General features: G+C 38.7%; 1 protein-coding gene across 4 annotated transcripts in view; it reads right to left on the bottom strand.

The window, feature by feature from the left end:
- VCL (vinculin) overlaps positions 1-21,883 on the bottom strand; it is a 113,669-nt gene that overhangs the window by 46,106 nt on the left and 45,680 nt on the right. For all 4 annotated transcript variants that reach the window (XM_047760464.1, XM_047760466.1, XM_047760465.1 and 1 more), the window contains 2 exons: positions 1,927-2,076; positions 1,638-1,746 (listed from right to left, as the gene is read on the bottom strand). In XM_047760464.1, the coding sequence (XP_047616420.1) occupies positions 1,638-1,746; positions 1,927-2,037 (220 nt within the window). In that variant the 5' untranslated portion in view covers positions 2,038-2,076. The remainder of the gene's footprint in view (positions 1-1,637; positions 1,747-1,926; positions 2,077-21,883) is intronic.

Raw genomic sequence — 21,883 nt, 5'->3', positions numbered from 1 at the left:
AAATGCTGTTGGAAAAATACTGCCAATAGATATGCTTGAGGCAGGGTTGCTACAGGCCTTCAATTTGTAAAGAACACAGAATGTGTGGTGTTCAATAAAGCTAAGTGCAATAACAAGAGGCAAGCCACTGAGAATTTATTGGCTGAAATAAAATCTTAAAAACTACAATAATGTGTTTTGTTTTAATATTTAAAATTTTCTATACTTTCCAATGTGCCCAAAATAAGGATGTACTACTTTTATAATTAGAAACAAATAAAAATATTATAAAAATAATTATAGTGATGACAGCATTTGAAAGCATCTGGTGTTTTGGAATCAGCCTGCTAGCTACTTTTTGTTTACTTTGGATATTATTCAAAGGTGCTATGTGACTCTCTAAAGCTTTGATTTTCAAACTGCTCTTAAAATTTCTAAAGTAGTTTCACAGAGTGTCAAGAGGTACCCAAAGAGAGATGGGAAGGGTGGGGCTGCTCCTGCTTCACCCCAAAAAACTCCATTTTTCCTTTTATATGCCAGGATTCTGCATGAGATTCATTTAAAGAAATAAAATTTATTCACAGTACTATGAGAAAGTTTAAAGGGTACTGCTCCAAAGTCATTTCCCAGTGATCTTCAGAGGAATTTTTTTTTTTTTTTTTAAAGGGCCACACCTACAGCATATGGAAGTTCCCAGGCTAGGGATCAAATCAGAGCTGCCTCTGGCCTCCACGACAACCACACCAATGCCAGATCCAAACTGCATCCTCAGCCTATGCTGCAGCTTGTGGCAATGCTGGATCCTTAACCCACTGAATGAGGCCAGGGATGGGACCCTCATCCTTGTAGATACTAGTCAGGTTCTTAACCCAGTGAGCCAAAAGGGAACTCTTCAGAGGAATTCTTAACTGCCATAAGTTTATAGGATGATTGCACTGGAATCTCAAGCAAATAATAATATTAATTAAAAGTCATTTTATATAAGACAAAGAATTTTATTACATGTGATCTTTAATTCTAACAGACTAAACATCTGATATGTCTTGTCATTGGTTTCATTCATACTTTAAGGAGCTTCAAGTTTGTGATCTATATCTGTAACATCAAAAGCTGGTATCTGTGTTCATGTATTTTAAATATTTGATTTTCAAATGATGGAACAATCAAGAGATTTAGCCACAGAAGCTCTTCTCTTTTTCTAGGTCTGACTGTATTATGCGGCCTTGGACATAGGCATGAATCATAATAGCAGGCAGGCTAATGAGCATGCTAAGAGGTCATAGAGAGCTACAGGCCGGCTGGCAGCCAGTGAAGGAATGCTGTATAATGCGGAATGAAGAGGTCAGGATTCAGGGTGGCCTTAAGCACTGCAGTAACAGAAAAGCATTTCCTACATTCTCCAGCAGCATTTGCAATGTCCAATTTAATTCATTAGAAAGAGCCAGGATTTGTAGAAAGCAGATTCAGCTTTCAGAGACAATGCTGTCTCCTCAGTAGAAGCACAGAGTCAGCTCCATCGACAGAATAGAGATACCCAAAAGTCAAATGCATCATCACCTACATTTTTCACAAAAAAGTAGGGGGAGCGACCCTTTCTTCTTGATCAAACATGGCCAAACCATAAAAATTTTTAGTATAAAAAGAAGGATATGACTAACCTGGTCCAAGATTCTTTGTGTAAGTGACCAAATCTTCCATAGTTTCCACCACTTCTGCCACTGTAAGATATTCCAAAATTCCTTTGCAAACTCTAATAATTTTACGAACCTGAAAATATATTTCAGAGTATTCAGTCAATTGAGTGAAGAATTTAGGTAGAAAACATAGTAATTCAGATGGGTAGCTAGTCAACATTTTCTCATCCTAAACAACCATCAATCCTCCATTATAATCTTTAAGACAGGGCTTATTGTCTGGAAGAGGTCTGCATGGCCTCAGATTGCCTACCTCAGCCTCATCGAAGGTGAGGAGCAGGTCTGATGTGCCAGAGAGGATGCCCCTTGACCCATCGATCAGATAGTCTCGAGCAGGCACTGAGTAAGGGTCTGACTGAAGCATCTGGGCTGCCTGGACAAGCTTGGTGCAAGCATTCTCACCCTGAGGGGAAGAGCATGGAGAATTAACTCACTGGCAGAACCAAGCAGAAGAATGTCACATGCAAATGAAAAGAATATAAACGGACATAAATTCACATTTTTTTTCCTATACGAAAACTAGCCAAGACCTATTTATTTTATTTTATTTTAGCTGCACCCACAGCATGTGGAAATTCCGGGGCCAGGTATCCAACCCACACCACAGCAGCAACCTGAGCCATAGCAGTGACAACACCAGATCCTAGACCCACTGCGCCACCAGGGAATTCCCACCAAGACCTATTTATAATAGAACCTAAGTCTTCTGCTTTTAGATTTTACAATTAAGGGCAGCACATTCAGTCATTCACTGCTTTAAACCCTCGTTCTTCATCATTTCCTAATAACAAAAAAAGAGTAAGAAGTTGTTCCCATTGTGGTGCAGTGGAAACGAAGAATCCGACTGGTATCCATGAGGATGCAGGTTCAATTCCTGGCCTCACTCAGTGGGTTAAGGACCCAGCATTGCTGTGAACTGTGGTGTAGGCCGGCAGCTACAGCTCCAATTCAACCCCTAGCCTGGGAACCTCCATATGCCATGGATGCAGCCCTAAAAAGCAAAAACAAACAAAAGCAAAAAAAAAAAAAAAAAAGGAGTTCCCATCGTGGCTCAGTGGTTAATGAATCCAACTAGGAACCATGAAGTTACAGGTTCGATCCCTGGCCTTGCTCAGTGGATTAAGGATCCGGCGTTGCCGTAAGCTGTGGTGTAGGTTGCAAACGTGGCTTGGATCCCAAGTTGCTGTGGCTCTGTTGAAGGCTGGCAGCTACAGCTCTGATTAGACCCCTAGCCTAGGAACCTCCATATGCTACAGGAGCGGCCCTAGAAAAGGCAAAAAGACAAAAAAAAGAGTAAGAATATGTTTTGGACTTTCTACTCCTAGGTTGCTATCTGTCTAACTCCTCTGTTTCCTTATTTCTCACTCTATACACACTGCCATTAAAAGATACTTACACAAAGAACTGAAAACTTTGACAATAATTTCAGATTTAACATCTGGAAATAAAATGCCATACACTGTGTTAGGTGAAGTTAAATGATCAGACAAAATAAAGGAATAGGAGGAAACACAGAGAAAAAGTATGAGGTAACGTATAAATTTTTCATTCATCTAGCTAAATGGATTTGTTTGATAAACTGGACTGTTTGAAAACAACCCTATTAGACTATACTGTTAATTAATTAAAATGTCACTGGCATTAATAACTGGACCAGTTATTAATAGTTTAATATTAATATAGCTTAATAATTTAGATGACTTGATCAACCAAAGGTGTCTTTTTATTGGGGGAAGGGGGTTCATTTAAAAAAGGAACCCAAAACACATAAAGCAAGTATTCTCACTGATCCTCTTATATTACTAAAGTATATTCATTCATTCAGTCATTCTTCCATACAGAGTTGAAAAGGACCTAATAGATCATCTCTAACTCACATTCAATAAATCTATTATGTTATTACTGAAAACTTATAAAGATATGGAATAAATTACTTAAAATTTTTATTCAAAATTACACATTCTTATTTGAGAACACAGAAAATTGTCACATGTAGGAGTTCCCATCGTGGCGCAGTGGTTAACGAATCCGACTAGGAACCATGAGGTTGCGGGTTCGGTCCCTGCCCTTGCTCAGTGGGTTGATGATCCGGTGTTGCCGTGAGCTGTGGTGTAGGTCACAGACGCGGCTCTGATCCTGCATTGCTGTGGCTCTGGCGTAGGCCGGTGGCTACAGCTCCGATTCGACCCTTAGCCTGGGAACTTCCATATGCCGTGGGAGCGGCTCAAGAAATAGCAAAAAGACAAAAAAAAAAAGAAAAGAAAATTGTCACATGTAAATAAAAGCCCAATTCAAAAAGCAATTTTGAGTATCAAATGGAATAACATAAAACTCTACAAATATAAGGCAGTATTGTGTTATTAATAAATAGAATCCGGAGTTCCCGTCGTGGCGCAGTGGTTAACGAATCCGACTAGGAACCATGAGGTTGCGGGTTCGGTCCCTGCCCTTGCTCAGTGGGTTGATGATCCGGTGTTGCCGTGAGCTGTGGTGTAGGTCACAGACGCGGCTCTGATCCTGCATTGCTGTGGCTCTGGCGTAGGCCGGTGGCTACAGCTCCGATTCGACCCTTAGCCTGGGAACTTCCATATGCCGTGGGAGCGGCTCAAGAAATAGCAAAAAGACAAAAAAAAAAAAAGAAAAGAAAATTGTCACATGTAAATAAAAGCCCAATTCAAAAAGCAATTTTGAGTATCAAATGGAATAACATAAAACTCTACAAATATAAGGCAGTATTGTGTTATTAATAAATAGAATCCGGAGTTCCCGTCGTGGCACAGTGGTTAACAAATCCGACTAGGAACCACGAGGTTGCGGGTTCGGTCCCTGCCCTTGCTCAGTGGGTTAACGATCCGGCGTTGCCGTGAGCTGTGGTGTAGGTTGCAGACGCGGCTCGGATCCCGCGTTGCTGTGGCTCTGGCGTAGGCCGGTGGCTACAGCTCCGATTCAACCCCTAGCCTGGGAACCTCCATATGCAACGATCCGGCGTTGCCGTGAGCTGTGGTGTAGGTTGCAGACGCAGCTCGGATCCCGCGTTGCTGTGGCTCTGGCGTAGGCCGGTGGCTACAGCTCCGATTGGACCCCTAGCCTGGGAACCTCCATATGCCGAGGGAGCGGCCCAAGAAATAGCAACAACAACAACAACAACAACAACAGCAAAAAAGACAAAAGACAAAATAAATAAATAAATAAATAGAATCCAACCAACATGAATTCCAACTACATAAAAAGCATTGGGCTATGGACACTATAGGTATGTATATTAAAATGCAACAAGCACTATTCTAACTCTCAAGAGGCATATTTTAGTAAGTCACAAACATCAGAGCCATAATCCAGCACAATAGCAGTATCAGCAAAGAGCAAGACCTCAACTAAAGTGGCCTTTTTTTTTCTTTGGCCGCACCCACAGTATATGAAGTTCCAGGGCCAACAATCTAACCCACACCAAAGCAGTGATTCAAGCCACAGGAGTGACAATGTCAGATCCTTAGCCCACCGAGCCACTAGGGAACTCCTGGTGCGGCTTTTTATCACTTTTAGATGATTGGTTGTTTTCTCCTTCTAAAGGTTTTTAAATTAAAATTAAAATTTAATTTTAAATTACATAATATATAGTTTCACATACATGACCAAACATATACATGTATCGAAAACCCTAAGGCATACAATGAAAATCTTTCCTCCTCTATGTCCTAGGCACTCAAATTCCATGTACTTGCAAGCAGCATTATGAGTTTCCTCTGTATTCTCCCAAAAAAGACACTTTCTGCATACAGAAACAGAAACATAAGACATCCACTTTTCTACATATACAGAATCATATCATGCATATTTTCTGAGTTGTGAAATTTTTTTTTTTTTTTTTGCTTTATAGGACGGCACCCGCGGCATATGGAGGTCTCAAGGCTAGGGGTCCAACTGGAGCTACAGCTACCAGCCTATGCCACAGCCACAGCCACACCAGATCCCAGCCGCGTCTGAGAGCTACACCACAGCTCATGGCAATGCCGGATCCTTAATCCACTGCTCGAGGCCAGGGATCAAACCCGAAACCTCATGGTTCCTAGTCAGATTCATTTCCATTGCACCACAATTTGAACTCCTGTGTAGTGAATTTTTTACTTAATTTAACTTGGAGATGTTCTAATAAAACTACATAAAAAGCCTCCTCATTCTTTTATATAGCTACACAATCAGTCTATAATTTATTAGGCTGCTGCAATGAATCATCTTGAATAAGTATCATTTTTAAATGTATATATCTGTAGGATATAATCTAGAAATGGAACTCCTGAGTCAAAAGTTTAGACATTAATAACTTTCACAAAGGTTGCCACACTACCATCCACAGATGTTATCAATTTACATTCCCACCACAGCAGATGAGAATATGTTTCTTCAGTCTCAACAATTCAGTGCATAATCATCCTTACATATCTTCACCCATATGACTGACCCAAATTGATCTCAAAATAGTTTAATTGATGTGAAATTTATAAACATATAATTAGTCCTTTTAAAGGGTACAATTTTGGGTTCCCATTGTGGCTCAGCGGTAATGAACCCAACTAGGATCCATGAGGATGTGAGTTCAATCCCTGGCCTCGCTCTGTGGGTTAAGGATCGGTATTGCCAGGAGCTGTGGTGTAGGTCGCAGATGTGGCTCAGATCCCGCATTGCTGTAGCTGTGGTGTAGGCTGGCAGCTGCAGCTCTGATTCAACCCCGAGCCTAAAACTTCCATACACCACAGGCATGGCCTTAAAAAGCAAAAAATAAATTGTTATTCAAATCTTCTATATCCTTGCTGATTTTTTTGTCTTTTTTTATTATTTTTTAAAGATTTTTATTATACTCAGTTTACAATGTTCTGTCAATTTCTGCTGTACAGCAAAGTGACCCCATCATGCATATATATATATATATATATATATATTTACTTATTTATATATGTGTGTGTGTATACACACATATACACACACACACACACACCTTTTTCTCACATTTTTTTATGACTGCATCCATGGCATATGGAAGTTCCAGGGCCAGGGACTGAATATAAGCCTCAGCTGTGACACACACGCAAACTACAACCCATGCCATAGCTGCAGCAATGCCGGATCCTTTAACTCATGGTGCCAGGCTGAGGATCAAACCCTGCACCTTTACAGCGACCCAAGCCGCTGTAGTTGGATTCTTAACCCACTGCCTCATAGCTAGAATTCCTTGTCTGTTTTATCTTTCAATTACTGAGTGATAAAATCTCTCCCTAACAATAAATTTGTCCATATACACTTGTAGTTCTGTTTTAGTTTTATATATACTGAGGCTAACTTAAGTATATATAAGTTTATAGTTATTATACCTTTCTTATAATTTGAAACTATTTATTATTATGTAACATCCCTCTATATCACCAATAATGAGTCTGTTGCTTATTTTGTCTGATATTAAGATTTTTAAACCAGTTTTGTCTGTTTTATTTGACTGGTATATAATTTTCTAATTCTCTGTATCCTTGTGTTTTAGATGTGTCTATAAATACCATATAACTACATATTTTAATCCAATCTACCAACTTTTAACTTAATAACGTAGCCCATTTAAATGTATTAATATTACTGATATATTTAGTATTATTTTTATATCTTACTATTTCCCATATGTCCTATAATTTCAATTAGTTTCTTTCTCCTTCCCTTACTTTTTTTTTTTTTGATTGAGGATCTTTTTGTTTTATCCACTTTCATATGTTACAGGTTATATACTCTATTTTATTACTTTTGTAGTTACAGCCAATGCTTTAGCATGCATACTTGCAATGTTAAAAATCTAAAATGAGTCAATAATTTTACTTCCTTCCCAAAGATCAGGATGATCTTAGGATACTTAATTTGCAATCATCCCTTCTTGACCTTTATGCTATTGTTTTAAATTTTACTTCATGTTTATGTTATTGCTTTCATGTATAAAATATTTTATCTTTTATTTTAAACTTCTAAATCTTTACATGTTATATTATTATATATGTCAGTTTGTTTATATTTACTAACAAATTGTCCAATATCTTGACTAATCATTCCCTCTTATACCTCAGGCCTTATACCTAGAATCATCTGACTACTGTCTGAAGGACATTCTTTAGAATTTCCTCTAGTAAAAGTCAGCTGGTGCCCTATTCACGATAGCCGAGACCTGGAAAAATCTAAATGCCCAACAACAGATGGATGGATTAAAAATATGTGGAACATATATACAATAGAATACTACTCAGCCATAAAAAATAATGAAATAACACATTTGCAGCAACATGGATAGAACTACAGATATACTAAGTGAAGTAAATCAGAAAGAGAAAGACAAATACCATACGGTATCACTTATATGTGAAATCTAAAATATGCTACAAATGAACCCATCTATAAAATAAAAATATACTCACCTAGAGAACAGACTTGTGATTGCCAAGGAGGGTGGGGTGGGGGAGAGATGGATCAGGAGTTTGAGGTTAGCAGATGAAAACTGCTACATATAGAATGGATAAATAACAAGGTCCTACTGTATAGCATAGGGAACTATATTCAATATCCTGAAACAAGCCTTAATAAAAAAAATATTAAAAAGGGTGTATGTAAGTATAACTGAATAGCTTTGGGGTACATCAGAAATAAACACAACATTGGAGTTCCCGTTGTGGCTCAGTGGTTAACGAATCCGACTAGGAACCATGAGGTTGCGGGTTCGATCCCTGGCCTTGCTCAGTGGGTTAAGGATCCGGCATTGCCGTGAGCTGTGATGTAGGTCACAGATATGGCTCGGATCCCGAGTTGCTGTGGCTCTGGCGTAGGCCAGTGGCTACAGCTCTGATTAGATCCCTAGCCTGGGAACCTCCATATGCCACGGCAGCGGCCCAAGAAATGGCAAAAAGACCAAAAAAAAAAAAAGAAATAAACACAACATTGTAAATAAACTATAATTTTTTTAAAAGGCGAAAAAAAAAGTCTGCTGCTGAAAAAATTTAGTTTGTTTGAAAATGCCTATTTTGTCCTCAATCTTCAAAGACTATTGCAGTATTATAAAATCTGGTTAAGAGTTATTTTATCTGCACATTGAAGGTATTATTTCATTATGATTTGACAAGAGAAGCAGAAGCTGATGTGATAACAGAAGCAGACACTGAAGTAAAGCAGAGGAATTCGACAGGTGTGAATTCTACCACTGAACCACCAATGCAGAATTTGGAAATTCAGAAGTAAGCAAGAGAATTGAAGCAACTTCTAGAGGCAGGAAAAGGCAAATAAATGGATCCATTCCTAGAATCTGCAGAAGGAACACAACTCCGCTAACCCATTCTGGACTTCTGACCTCCACAGCTATAAGACAAAACATTTGTGTTGTGTTTGTTGTAAGGGTAATATGACACTAGCATCCAATTAAAATTTACCAGGCATACAAAAAGGTATGAAAATGAAGAGAAAAAAACAATCACTCAAAACCAACCTGGATATGACACAGATGCCAGAATTAGTAGACAAGTACATTAAGATAGGCATTATAACTATATTCCATATGTTCAAAATGCAAAGGAAAGATTGAGTAGATAAATGAAAAATTAAAGACAAACACTCAAGTGGAACAATCAGAGATGTGTCTGAGACACAAAAATGCACTGGAAAGACTCCTATCAGACAAGATATTGCATGAAAAATATTACTGAAACTGTAGTCATAGTAATGAAAATTATCTAAAATGGCACAAAACTTAGAAGACTTAGAAGAAAATTGACAGGGCATCAGTGAGCTGTGGCACAACTCCAAGCAACCTAATATGTGTGTAATTCAAGTTCCCAAAAGAGAGAAAGGATAAAAAAAAAAAAAAATTGAAGAAACAATTGTCACAGTTTTTCTAATTTAATGAAAACTATAAAGCCCCAGGGCCAAAAAGCTTAATAATACCCCAAGCACAAGAAATATCAAGAGAAGTATACCAAAGCACATCATAATGAAACTGCTTAAAACAGGAGTTCCCGTCATGGCTCAGCCGTTAGCAAACCCAACTAGGATCTATGAAGATGCAGGCTTGACCCCTGGCCTCGCTCAATGGATTAAGGATCCGGCATTGCCGTGAGCTGTGATGTAGGTTGCAGATGGGGCTTGGATCCCAAGTTGCTGTGGCTGTGGTGTAGGCCAATGGCCACAGTTCCAATTGGACCCCTAGCCTGGGAACCTCCATACACCATGGGTATGGCCCTAAAAGATGAAAGAAAGAAAGAAAGAAAGAAAGAAAGAAAGAAAGAAAGAAAGAAAGAAAGAAAGAAAGAAAGAAAGAAAGAAAGAAAGAAAGAAAGAAAGAGAAACTGCTTAAAAGCAATAACAAGTAGAAAATATTAAAAGGAATCAGAGGGTTCCCATGTGGCTCAGTGGGTTAAGGATTCAGTATTGTCACTGCAGCAGCTCAGGTTGCTGCTGTGGCTCAGGTTCAGTCTCTGGCCCAGGAACTTCCACATGCCTCTGGCACAGTTAAATAAATAAATAAAAGCAGCCAGAGAAAAATGACACTTTATATACAGAGGAAGAAACATAAGAATAACAACAGACTTCCTATTGGAAACAATGTAAGCCAGAGAACAGTAGAGCAAAGTACTGAAAGAAAATATTGGAAAAATTAAGGCAAAATAAAGACTTTTTCAGATATGTAAAAGCTAAAAGAATTCATCACCTAGTAGATCTGAACTAAAAGAAACGTTAAAGGAAGCCCCTCAGGAAGAAAGAAAATTATACCAGATAGAAGTTTGGATTTATAAGAAACAAATGAAGACCACAAAATGGTAGCTATGTGGATAAAGACACTTTTTTTTTCTTATTTTTTAAATCTTTAAAAGATAATTGACTAACTAAAACTTCTAGGACTGTTTTACCAATGATCATGGCAGATATTTCCCACAAATTAAATGAGCTAAATTTGCAGGGAAACATAAGACACGTATATAATATATAATATGGCAGAAAATACATGCTTGCAACTAAATTTGTGATTAAAAAATATTTAAATGAGGAGTTCCTGTCATGGTGCAGCAGAAACGAATCTGATTAGGAACCATGAGATTGCAGGTTCAATCCCTGGCCTCACTCAGTGGGTTAAGGATCTGGTGTTGCTCTGAGCTTCAGTGAAGGCTGCAGATGCTGCTTAGATCCTGTGTTGCTGTGACTGTGGCACATGCCAGCAGCTGTAGCTCCAATTGGACTCCTAGCCTGGGAACCTCCATATGCCGCAGGTACAGCCCTAAAATGGAAAAAAATATATGTATATTTAATATTTAATTAATATATTTAATATTTAATTTTATATATTTAAATGAAAACTTTAACTATTCAAGAGAAGTATTTCAAAAGTCTTTTAGGGACAGCCAGCAACTTATTGAAAACCACTAGTTGAAGAGCACTACTTCACTAGTTGAAGCCTCTACGTCAAAGTTTTTTAATAGCCATTCCTTCTAGCTGAAGCATCTTTCTCTCTCTCTCTCCTTTCTTTTGCTTGAATAACCCCTACTTATTCTCTTAGGTGTTGCTTTTGAATGATTCTTCCTTCAGGAAACCATCCTAAATCTATTAGGTACCTCTTTTATGTGCTCCCATGAGACATAAACCCTCTGTTTCATTTTCTCTACCTCCCATATTAAACTATAAGTTCAGCAACGTCAAGGACTTTGTCTATCTTGTTCATTAATGTATCCAAAGAATATAATCCCTGACACATAGTGCTCAATAAAAATTTGTTGAATAAATGAATGGGTTTCCACCAAGTACAGATGAAATCATCTGGCCATAGAAATCATTAACTTGTGGAGTTCCCGTCGTGGCACAGCAGAAACAAATTCGACTAGGAAACATGAGGTTGCGGGTTTGATCCCTGGCCTCGAGCAGTGGGTTAAGGATCCAGCGTTGCCGTGAGCTGTGGTGTAGGTCGCAGGCGTGGCTTGGATCTGGTGTTACTGTGGCTCTGGCGTAGGCTGGTGGCTTCAGCTCCGATTAGATCCCTAGCCTGGGAACCTCCATATACCGTGGGTGCTGCCCTAAAATGACAAAAAGACAAAACAAACAAACAAACAAAAACAAAGAAAGAAATCATTAACTTGAAAAAGTCACAAACTTAATTTTATTTCCAGGTAACAGGAACCTTGATGAAATTATAGCAAACAAAATAAGCACCAAAGAAGGCAACTGTCACACTACACCTATTTGAAAGGATACACTTACTATACAAGTTTGCACATTTGGAAAAAGAAAAAAAAATCATGGAGAAAGGAAACGGGGGGAAAAAAGATGAAATGGAAAAGCTTTAACAGGAATCAATTTGAGTCTCTCCACTAATGGTTCCCTTGTGTGGTAAAATGATAGGGCCAAAATAGACACTGCACCCTTTCCTTTACCTACAGTAAGACATCTGATCTGTACATTAAAATTTAATGGCACTCTCATAAAAGCCAAACAAATCCTGCCATGACTAACCAGTAGGCAGAACAGGAAGAAGTCTGTCTTGTCTGTGGAAAACGAGATTTTATTTAAACATTCAAGCTGCCTGGCTTCTTAAAGTGATCTTCCACTTTTTAATACAAATCTGAATTTTTAAAAAGCATTTTAGAGAATGACAGCAGGGATATGGTCCAATACCTAAATAATTATATGTCTTGACTCTATATTAATAACATTGATTTAGCTACTTTAAATCAATCAACTAGCACAGGTTAAGGTTTCTCTCTGCCTTTGAGTCTTCAACCTAAATTAATAGAGAGCTCTTATGCTTTAGATCTATGGACTAATGACAGCCTCACAGGACAATCTCTTAACTCTCTAATCCATTCTTCACAGAATTACTACATGACATAACTCCATTCAATTTAAGAGATGGAAAGGTTCCAAACTACTCAGCCCCAAGTGATTTCAATTATCACTAATCAAGATTTATCCTGAATTTTTTATTTAAGAAAAGTAAGAGGAACAGAGTTCTCCTGGTAGGCACAGTAGGTTAAAGATCCAGCATTATCACTGCTGTGGTGCAGGTTTGATCCCTGGCCCAAGAACTTATGCATGACATGCACACAGCCAAAAAGCAAAAGAAAGAAGAGAAAAAAAAAAAGAGGAAAACAAAGCTGGAGATTATAAAGATTGATTGCCACAAGACAATTTTAAAGGTTCTGCTAGACTGCATTCAGAAGTGGGATATTAATCTTAAAATCCTTTAGTTTAATTCTTTCATGTATCTGTTCATCTAACATATTGAGGACCTACTACATGCTACATGAGTCCTCAACTAGATTTTTTTTTTTAAGTCCCTACTTTTAAGGGGTTACCACCTTAAGAGGAGAAGACATACATGTTAACAAATACAAATTAGTATTTAGAAGGATGTCCAGCACATGCAGAGGGGACATAAAAGTGGAAGTAGTCATTTTTACCTGAGAGATAGGGAAGCTGTGATAGAGACAGGGACAGCTCTGCTCCTAGTCTCGGGAGCTCAGCACTACTTATAATGATAATTCCCGTCACGGCACTTCTTTGAGCTGTCTTTCTAATGGACGAATATTCCCTCCCTCTCTTTCTTTCTTTCTCTCTGTAAGTGTTTCTCTGTGTCTCTGTCTCTGTCTCACACATACACACCCCAAGCTGATAATCCTTTCTGCAAATAATATCATGCATTTGCAATAGACCCGGTTTGACTAGAGAGGGCAGTTTACTATCACAAAGAACAGGTAACTCCCTCACCCTGAAACCAAACAATCTCAATCTGCTTTTGTCAAAATCAGTCATTATATACCAGCTCACTGATTCAGCCGAGGAGGGGAGAGAGAACTTTGGACAAAATAATACAGGCACAGCTTGGAGCTATTTCGGGCTTGGTTCCAGGCCACCAAAATAAAGTGAATATCAAATTAAGTGAGGCACACAAATGTGTTGGTTTTCCAGTGCATGTAAAAGTTATGTTTACACTCTACTGCAATCTAGTAAGTATGCAATAGCATTATGCCTAAAAAAAATGTACCCTCTTCAAGTTTAAAGGCTTTATCACTTAAAAACACTACCATCTGACAATGCAGGGTTCCCACAAACCTTCAATTTGTATAAATAAATAAATAAATAAACAAACAAATAGCAGTATCTGCAAAGCACAATGAAGTTAAATGCAATAAAAGAAAGGATGCCTCTATAAAGGAGAGAGTCTGATGGGCCTATTTAGACATACACTGCTCTATAAGTTTACACCAAAAAGCTCTCTAAACCATTTAACAAATGAAACTTTCACTCCACCCCCCAAAAACACGTTGGCAGTGAGGGAAACCAAAATCCATACCAAAATCACTGTTTTAATAAAATCCGACCTCAGACAGTATAGCCATTTAGGTTATAAACAAAGTCACAACATATACATTCTCTCCGCATTGCTACAGAGCAGAACAACTGAAAATCTGATTTCATGGAAGTTGGATTACCCTGGCGCACACCCAAGGAAGCAGGTGTTAATTAACATCTTGAGACCTGTCCTTTCAAAAGAAAGAGCTGGTCAGGCCACAAGCACTTCCGATCAGGCAAAGTACAGACAACTCTTGGTAAGTAGGAAGGAAACAGGTGGGAAGAATAAAGAACACAAGTGGTTAGTTGGTGAGGATTTCCCCCACGGTGGCCATGTCCATTTCCAACCAGGCTGGCCCTGGCATAATTAATCTGGCAGGCAAAATTAACGGGCTAGGCTATTCCTGTTCTCTTCTTCTTCTTTTCCTTTTTTGGGCCATGGCATGCAGCAGCTTGATGTGGGATCTCAGTTCCCAGACCAGGGACTGAACTTCTGGCCACAGCAATGAAAGTGCCAAGTCATAACCACTAGGCCACCAGGTAACTCCCCCCACTCTCTTCTTAACCTATGTTGAGACTGTCTCTCCCTTCCTATCTAAGCAGAGTCCCTCAGAGATCAAGAAAGGCCCAGATCACTTTCAAGTTTGAGAAGCCCATCATATTTAAAAATAAAGAAATGTCAAAACTGGGTCATAAACATGGTGGTATATTTAACCCTTTGCATTGAATAATTTTATTTTTTTATTTTTATTTTTTCTTTTTATGGCCACACCTGTGGCATATGGACATTCCCTGGCTGGGGGGTTGAATCAGAGCTGCAGCTACAGGCCTACGTGACAGCCACGACAATACTAGATCCAAGGCACATCTGTGATCTACGCCACCACTTGTGGAAACACAGATCCTTAAGCCACTGATCAAGGCCAGGGGTCGAACCTGCAACCTCATGGATACTAGTTAGGTTTTTAACATGCTGAGCCAAAATGGGAACTCCTGAATAATTTTAAATGCATGATAAACATCTTTTTTTTTTTTTTTGGTCACACCTACAGCATGTGGAAAGTTCTGGGGCCAGGGATCAAACCCATGCCACACCAGTGATAATGCTAGATCCTTAAACCACTGAACCTCCAGGGAACCCCAAACATCTTCTTTTAAGATTCCCCCTTTTTCTCTCTATATTCAGTATATATAGTATCATTTGAAGAAAATATTAAAGTCCAATCCCTTCATAAATATAAGGCCAGGTATTGGGGGTAAGGGAAAGGCCCTCAAACACTCTCTGCTTTCCCATATTTGGAACCTAACCTCAGATCAGTAAAAGTCACTGCTGATGCCCCAAAAATTCTGTCTTCACTAGGTTTTCAAGCATTTAAATTGTTAACCTGAGGAATGAGCTCTAATGAAACTCCAGGTATTAGCAACTGACAGTGCAGTCTTTTTACTATTCTTCAAATAAGAAGTGCTGCCTCCATAAATGATTCATTCCATCCTCTTGTCTTTTTGTGTATATACATATGATTTTATCAAATAATAATATGTGTGAAAACTTCAAAAGACTCAGGGAGATGTATGAAAATAAAGAATTCTTTTATATACTTGGGCACAAACTTTACTTTAAAATAGCAAAAAGCAGATTCATTCTGGGGCATCCAATATGCTTTGTTCCTGGCACTGCCGAAATTTTGAGAAAGGTCAAGGGGCCTAAGCCATTAGTCATCCAGAAACCTGAGTGAAGGCCACAAGCAGTTACAATTTTTAGGAGGGAGTCTGAACACTGAGTACAATGACCAACTTTAATCTGGTTCAAGCAGCAAGTGCACAGCACAGACTCCCCATGTGTACACTGTGTGATAACACCAAAACATGCTGTTCCAACCCCATGCTCCTAGATTTAAAGATATTACAGGCCTCAGCCACAAACTATTCCTTTCCCCAACCTAACTCAGTGACACTGCAGGACACTGAAGGTGTCTACCCAAAACTAAAATTAAAAACCACAATGAGTCATACCGAAGACATTCAAAACCCTTCAAGGTCCACACCAAACTTTTTTGCTAGAACATGTACATTGAGATAACAAAGCTAAAAAACACACACAAAAACACCAAAGGCTGGCTAAATTCTTTTATTTCAGATGAAATCAGGAGGGTGTGCAGCCAGTTTCGACTTCCCTGCAAACAAAACAGGATTCTGCCAGGGCCCAGAGATAACTGCAGGGGAAGTAGCATATTGGCGATGGGAGGTTTCCAAGTGTCACTGCTGCCCAAGCTATACCCTCCTCAAGTCTTAGGGACAGCTTACTTGAAAGGTAGAGTATGAGTCACAACTTCTGAAACCAGAATGACTAGTCCTAGTCTTTCTCCTCTCTTCTTTCACCTCCTGTTCAAATATAGCATCTGTGAAGGAAGAGGAGATTCTAAGCCTAAGAGGTTCAGTCAAAAACTCTGCTCCTACAGGTCCATCAGCTCCTCTGGTCCTTCCTCTGTTTCATGCTAGGATTATGGAAGAACATATAAGATAAACATATAAGCAAGCGTGTCTTACAGACATTAGTAGTTTTCAAATGTATGTCGATACTGCTGTGATAAATAAAATAAAAATTTCTCTTAAGACATAACAAAATCAGAGAGAGACAAATATCATATGAGATCACTAATATGTGGAGTCTAATTTAAAAACAACACCAAAGAACTTATTCACAAAACAGAAAAAAAACTCAAAGATTTCAAAACCAAACTTATGGTTACCAAAGGGGAAATGCCAGGAGGAAGGATTGGCATACACACATTCCACATACAAAACTGGTTGGTAACAAGGATCTACTACATAGCTCAGGGAAATCTATTCAGTACTCTGTGATAGCATATATGAGGAAAGAATCTGAAAAAGAATGGATATATACATGTATATGTATGACTGAATCACTTTGCTGTACACCTAAAACTAACACAACACTAAGTCACCTATATTCCACTAAAATTTATTTAAAAGAATTACAAATTCATCTTAACTTTTATTCTTATGCATTCTTTTTTTTCTTTTTAAAGGGCTGAACCCACAGCACGTGGAAGTTCCCAGGCTAGGGGTTGAATCAGAGCTGCAGCTGCCAGCCTGTGCCACAGCCACAGCAACATCAGATCCAAGCCGAGTCTGCAACCTACACCACAGCTCAGGGCAATGCCAGATCCTTAACCCGCCGAGCAAGGCCAGGGATCGAACCCACATCCTCATGGTTCCTGGTTGGGTTCGTTAACCACTGAGCCACAAAGGGAAGGAACTCCTCCTTATGCATTCTCAATCAACTAATAATAAAGAATCTCATTATTATTATTCGAAGATCCTTATTCTAAAAAAAGTTGACAATCGCTGTTCTACAGTAGAATGTTATGAATGAGTTATATGCATCTAAACACAAAGTGTAATAGACACAATATGAGAATGTTTTTACTTTTGAAGAAAACTGACAAAAACTAAGATGTGCTTTAAAAAAAAAGGAATAGGAGTTCCCGTCGTGGCGCAGTGGTTAACGAATCCGACTAGGAACCATGAGGTTGCGGGTTCAGTCCCTGCCCTTGCTCAGTGGGTTAACGATCCGGCGTTGCCATGAGCTGTGGTGTAGGTTGCAGACGCAGCTCGGATCCCGCGTTGCTGTGGCTCTGGCATAGGCTGGTGGCTACAGCTCCGATTCAACCCCTAGCCTGGGAACCTCCATATGCCGCGGGAGCGGCCCAAGAAATAGCAACAACAACAACAACAAAAAAAGACAAAAAGACAAAAATAAATAAATAAATAAATAAATAAATAAATAAATAAATAAAAAGGAACACAATCTGGAGATAAAAATCAACAGTAGGTTTAACATCAACCAACAGTCATTCTAAATAAGGATAATAACAAAATAATTAACAGAATTAGGACCCAAGCGAACCATAAGCTTGTAACCATTTAATAATAATGCTTTAAAATATACACAGCCAAAATTGACAATCATGAGGAAAACTGACAAATATACAATTATTATAGATAAACAGACCTCAGTCATAAACTGATAGTTGAAACCAAACAGTAAGACTATAACAAGTCTGATCAATAATACTTATATGTTGACCTCATTGAGAAAAGCAGAGCCCTATACCCCCAAAAAAGATATTGTTTTGGCCACACCCTCAGCATGCAAATTCCAGGGCCAGGGATTGAACCAGTGCCACAGCAGTGACAAAGCCAGATCCTTTACCACTGAGCCACTAGAAAACTCCAAGAAGAGATTCTTACAAGGAAGAGTAAGAAAGAGAAACTTTAGAATTTGAACCTTGTCTCTGCCATTTGTGTACTGGGTAACTTTCAGCAAGTTACTATGAGCTTCTCTGAGTCTCAGCTTCCTCATCTGCAAGATGAGGTAGATTAAACAACACAACTTAACGTACCTGGCCCCTAAAAGGTACCCAAGTGATGTTTATAAGGTTATTTTGCTTCTACTAAGGAAAAAACAAAGATTTTAAATAGTACTAGGGGGAAAAAAACTTCACCCTTAAGAAACTCTTAATGTGGTATCAGACCTATATAGGAATAGTCAAGGTAATAATTAAGAAAATACTTGTTTGTGTCTAATTACTTTTGGTGTTTTTGTTTGCATTTACAGAGTAGGGTTGGAGCAACCAATGGCCTCAATTCATCTGTAAAATAAAGTAGTTGGATTAAATAATCTCTATGATTCCCTTTAGTTTTAAAATACTATGACTTCAGTACTCCTTGTGGCTCAGTGGGATAAGAACCCAACATAGTGTCCATGAGAATACAGGTTTGATCCCTGGCCTCACTCAGTGGGTTAGGGATCTGGCATTGCTGCAAACTGCAGCTTAGATCCAGTGTTGCTTTGGCTCTGGCGTAGACCTGCAGCTGCAGTTCCGACTGGAACCCTAGCCCGGGAGCTTCCATATGCCACAGGGGCAGCCATAAGAAGAATAAATAAATAAATAAAATATGACTTTAACTTCTTCATAGCTTAAGAGTTGTAAGAAACTGCAATGCATGACAAATCACATCTAAAAATTTTTTTCTTTGGAAATACTTAGGAAAACTAAGTTGTTATCCTCTAAGAGTGGTATAAAGTTACTAGTGTCTGGAAAGAGAAGGGTAGACTACATGACTTCTTGGAAGTCAGACTATGGAAAGAACATGAACTTGGAGGCCACAAGACTGTCAATAGGAAACATGTTCTGCCACTTACACACTGGACACACTTAGGTTCATTAAAGTTTTTCGAACCTCAGTTTTCTTATCTGTAAAATGAATGTTAATACCTTCATTAGTTGGTGTTCTCAGAATTACAAGAGAAAATAAAAATATGTAAGTAATATATATAAGTATATATTATATATATAAATATATAAGTATTATATATAACATATTACTTCATCCAATAATACGTACTGAATAAATGCAAATTTCCTTGGCCCCTTGAGATTTTTCAATCATGTGATTGTGATTACTCTACTGAAAGTAGAAACCAAAGCATTACATGTTTAAGGTATTACTGGTTTACTACTTTTTTTTCTTCTTTTTTTAGGGCCACAGCTGTGGCATATGGAAGTTCCCAGGCCAGGAGTCAAATCAGAGCTACAGCTGTTGGCCTACACCACAGCCACAGCAACACAGGATCGGAGCCCCATCTGCAACCTACACCACAGCTCACGGTAACGCCGAATCCTTAACCCACTGAGAGAGGCCAGGGATCAAACCTGCATCCTCATGGATCCTAGTCAGGTTTGTTACCACTGAGCCACAACAGGAACTTCCTGTTTACTTCTCAATCCTGAAGTGTATGCAAAGTAAAACAAGGGTTAAATCCCTGCCAAGGTGTTTAGAACTCTTCCTCAAGTTAATAAAATACCCAGAGTTCATTATTGAAAAGACTCAAAATTTAAATCATTTTTGTTTGAGAAAGTCTGTAAAAAACAGTAGTACTCAACTATGTTTAATGTGGCAAGTTCAAAGGTGAATTATTTAAAGTTTGAGTGCTTGCTCTAGGTCAAAAATGCAACAAGTCAGCTGGCAAATGTGGATGATTATCTCAGAGTTACTTGGTCATCTATGTTTAGAAAAAAAAAAAATCTTTTAAAGTAGCAATGGAGCAGTTCCCATTGTGGCTCAGTGGTTAACAAATCTGGCTAGCATTGGTGAGGACTCAGGTTCAATCCCTGGCCTTGCTCAGTGGGTTAAGGATCTAGCATTGCCGTGAGCTGTGGTGTAGGTCACAGACACGGCTCGGATCCTGCATTGCTGTGGCTGTGGCATAGGCTGGCAGCTACAGCTCTGAATGGACCACTAGACTGTAAACTTCCATATGCTACAGGTGCAGCTCTAAAAAGCAAAAAAATAAAATAAAGTAGCAATGGAAAGGATCACAAAAAGCTAAGTTAAAAAATAAAACAAAATATTAGAATCACACATTAGCCCCGGATAAGCAAAGTGCATTGAGCAGTATGCTGAAAGAATTAATATTTTATAAGGACATTTCTGTTTATTCATTTGGCCGCACCCATGGCATGCGGAAGTTCCTGGGCTAAGGATTGAACTCATGCCACAGCAGTGACCTTGAGCCACTGCAGTGACAACACCAGATCCTTAACCTGCTATGCCACAAGGGAACTTCCCCCAAAGAATTAATACTTTAAAAAGATATTCTAGGTACTTTCACCACTAAGAGGGTTTGAAAATACAAATTTCTGAGTGTTCAAGATAAAAGCAAAGAAAAAAGCCAAATATGAGGGCTTGTGATCTAAAAATATGATACTACTACTTTAGGTCAAAAGAGACCTAAATTAAGTGTAAGCATGTTTATTAAACCCTTTTCAAATTTCTACTTTGCACATGAACATCAGACAAGGTAAAAATCATACAAATACAGGCCATAATTTAAGAAGGCAATTTCCTAGGAAATACGATTAATAGCAATCATGCAGATTGTCAGTACTACATATACCCTTTCACAAGGTATTTTAGGAACATTCGTTTATTCGATAGTCTTAGACATTACAATATACTTCAAAAAGAGCCACAACTGGTCAATCAATCCAAATTTTGATGATTCCCAGCAGCCTGTTCAGAGAAGCACTGAGACAGGGGCAACATTTTACAGTTCTACATGCAACTGTCATTTGCCTGCCAACAGACAAAGAGCATTATGACCTTTTAAGGAGTTCATACCACAAGACCACCTCACAAGTGACAGCTTTTAATACGTTCAAGTACTGAGCACCCCTGGATAAGGGCCAAGAACTGCCTTCCTTATCCATTTTGGCTCCATTGCAGAAATAAGAATGAAATTCCACTGTATAATGCAATAGCAATTTTTCTGAGGCAAATATAAGTTTGCCATAAATGTTTTTTACCTATAAGAAATCAATTTGAAGCAAATCCTTGCTGACAGAAAATGAATTTGGTTGGTTTGACATAGAGCTTTCTCTCCTTCACTAGCATCTATTATTCATCCTGTATTTGGTTATGAATCTTCCTGAAAAATCACTTTCATCTTGTCATTCTACTTATTGCTCAAGAACTGCCAAGCTTCTCTACCACCCAATCCCAAACTCCTCTACCTGGCTTCCATCACCTGGCCCAACCTACTACCTAGGCTCAGTTCCAACCACTCCCACCATGATGGTTCCTCTCCTCATAGCGGCCAAGGCTGACTCATGCTATTCATTCTACCTGGAGTATTTTCCTTTCTCCCCACACTTGTCCCCACTTCAGGACTTACTTTTCCCCTACATCTGTTCTTCCAAGTCCCACTCCCTACATGAAGCCTCTTTCTACTATTCCTACCTATAATGAGAGCACTCCTCAGAATTTCTGTTATA

This window comes from Phacochoerus africanus, chromosome 15 (assembly GCF_016906955.1).
Source record: "Phacochoerus africanus isolate WHEZ1 chromosome 15, ROS_Pafr_v1, whole genome shotgun sequence".
NCBI classification, from domain to species: domain Eukaryota; kingdom Metazoa; phylum Chordata; class Mammalia; order Artiodactyla; family Suidae; genus Phacochoerus; species Phacochoerus africanus.
This window is presented reverse-complemented; position numbering and strand designations above follow the sequence as displayed.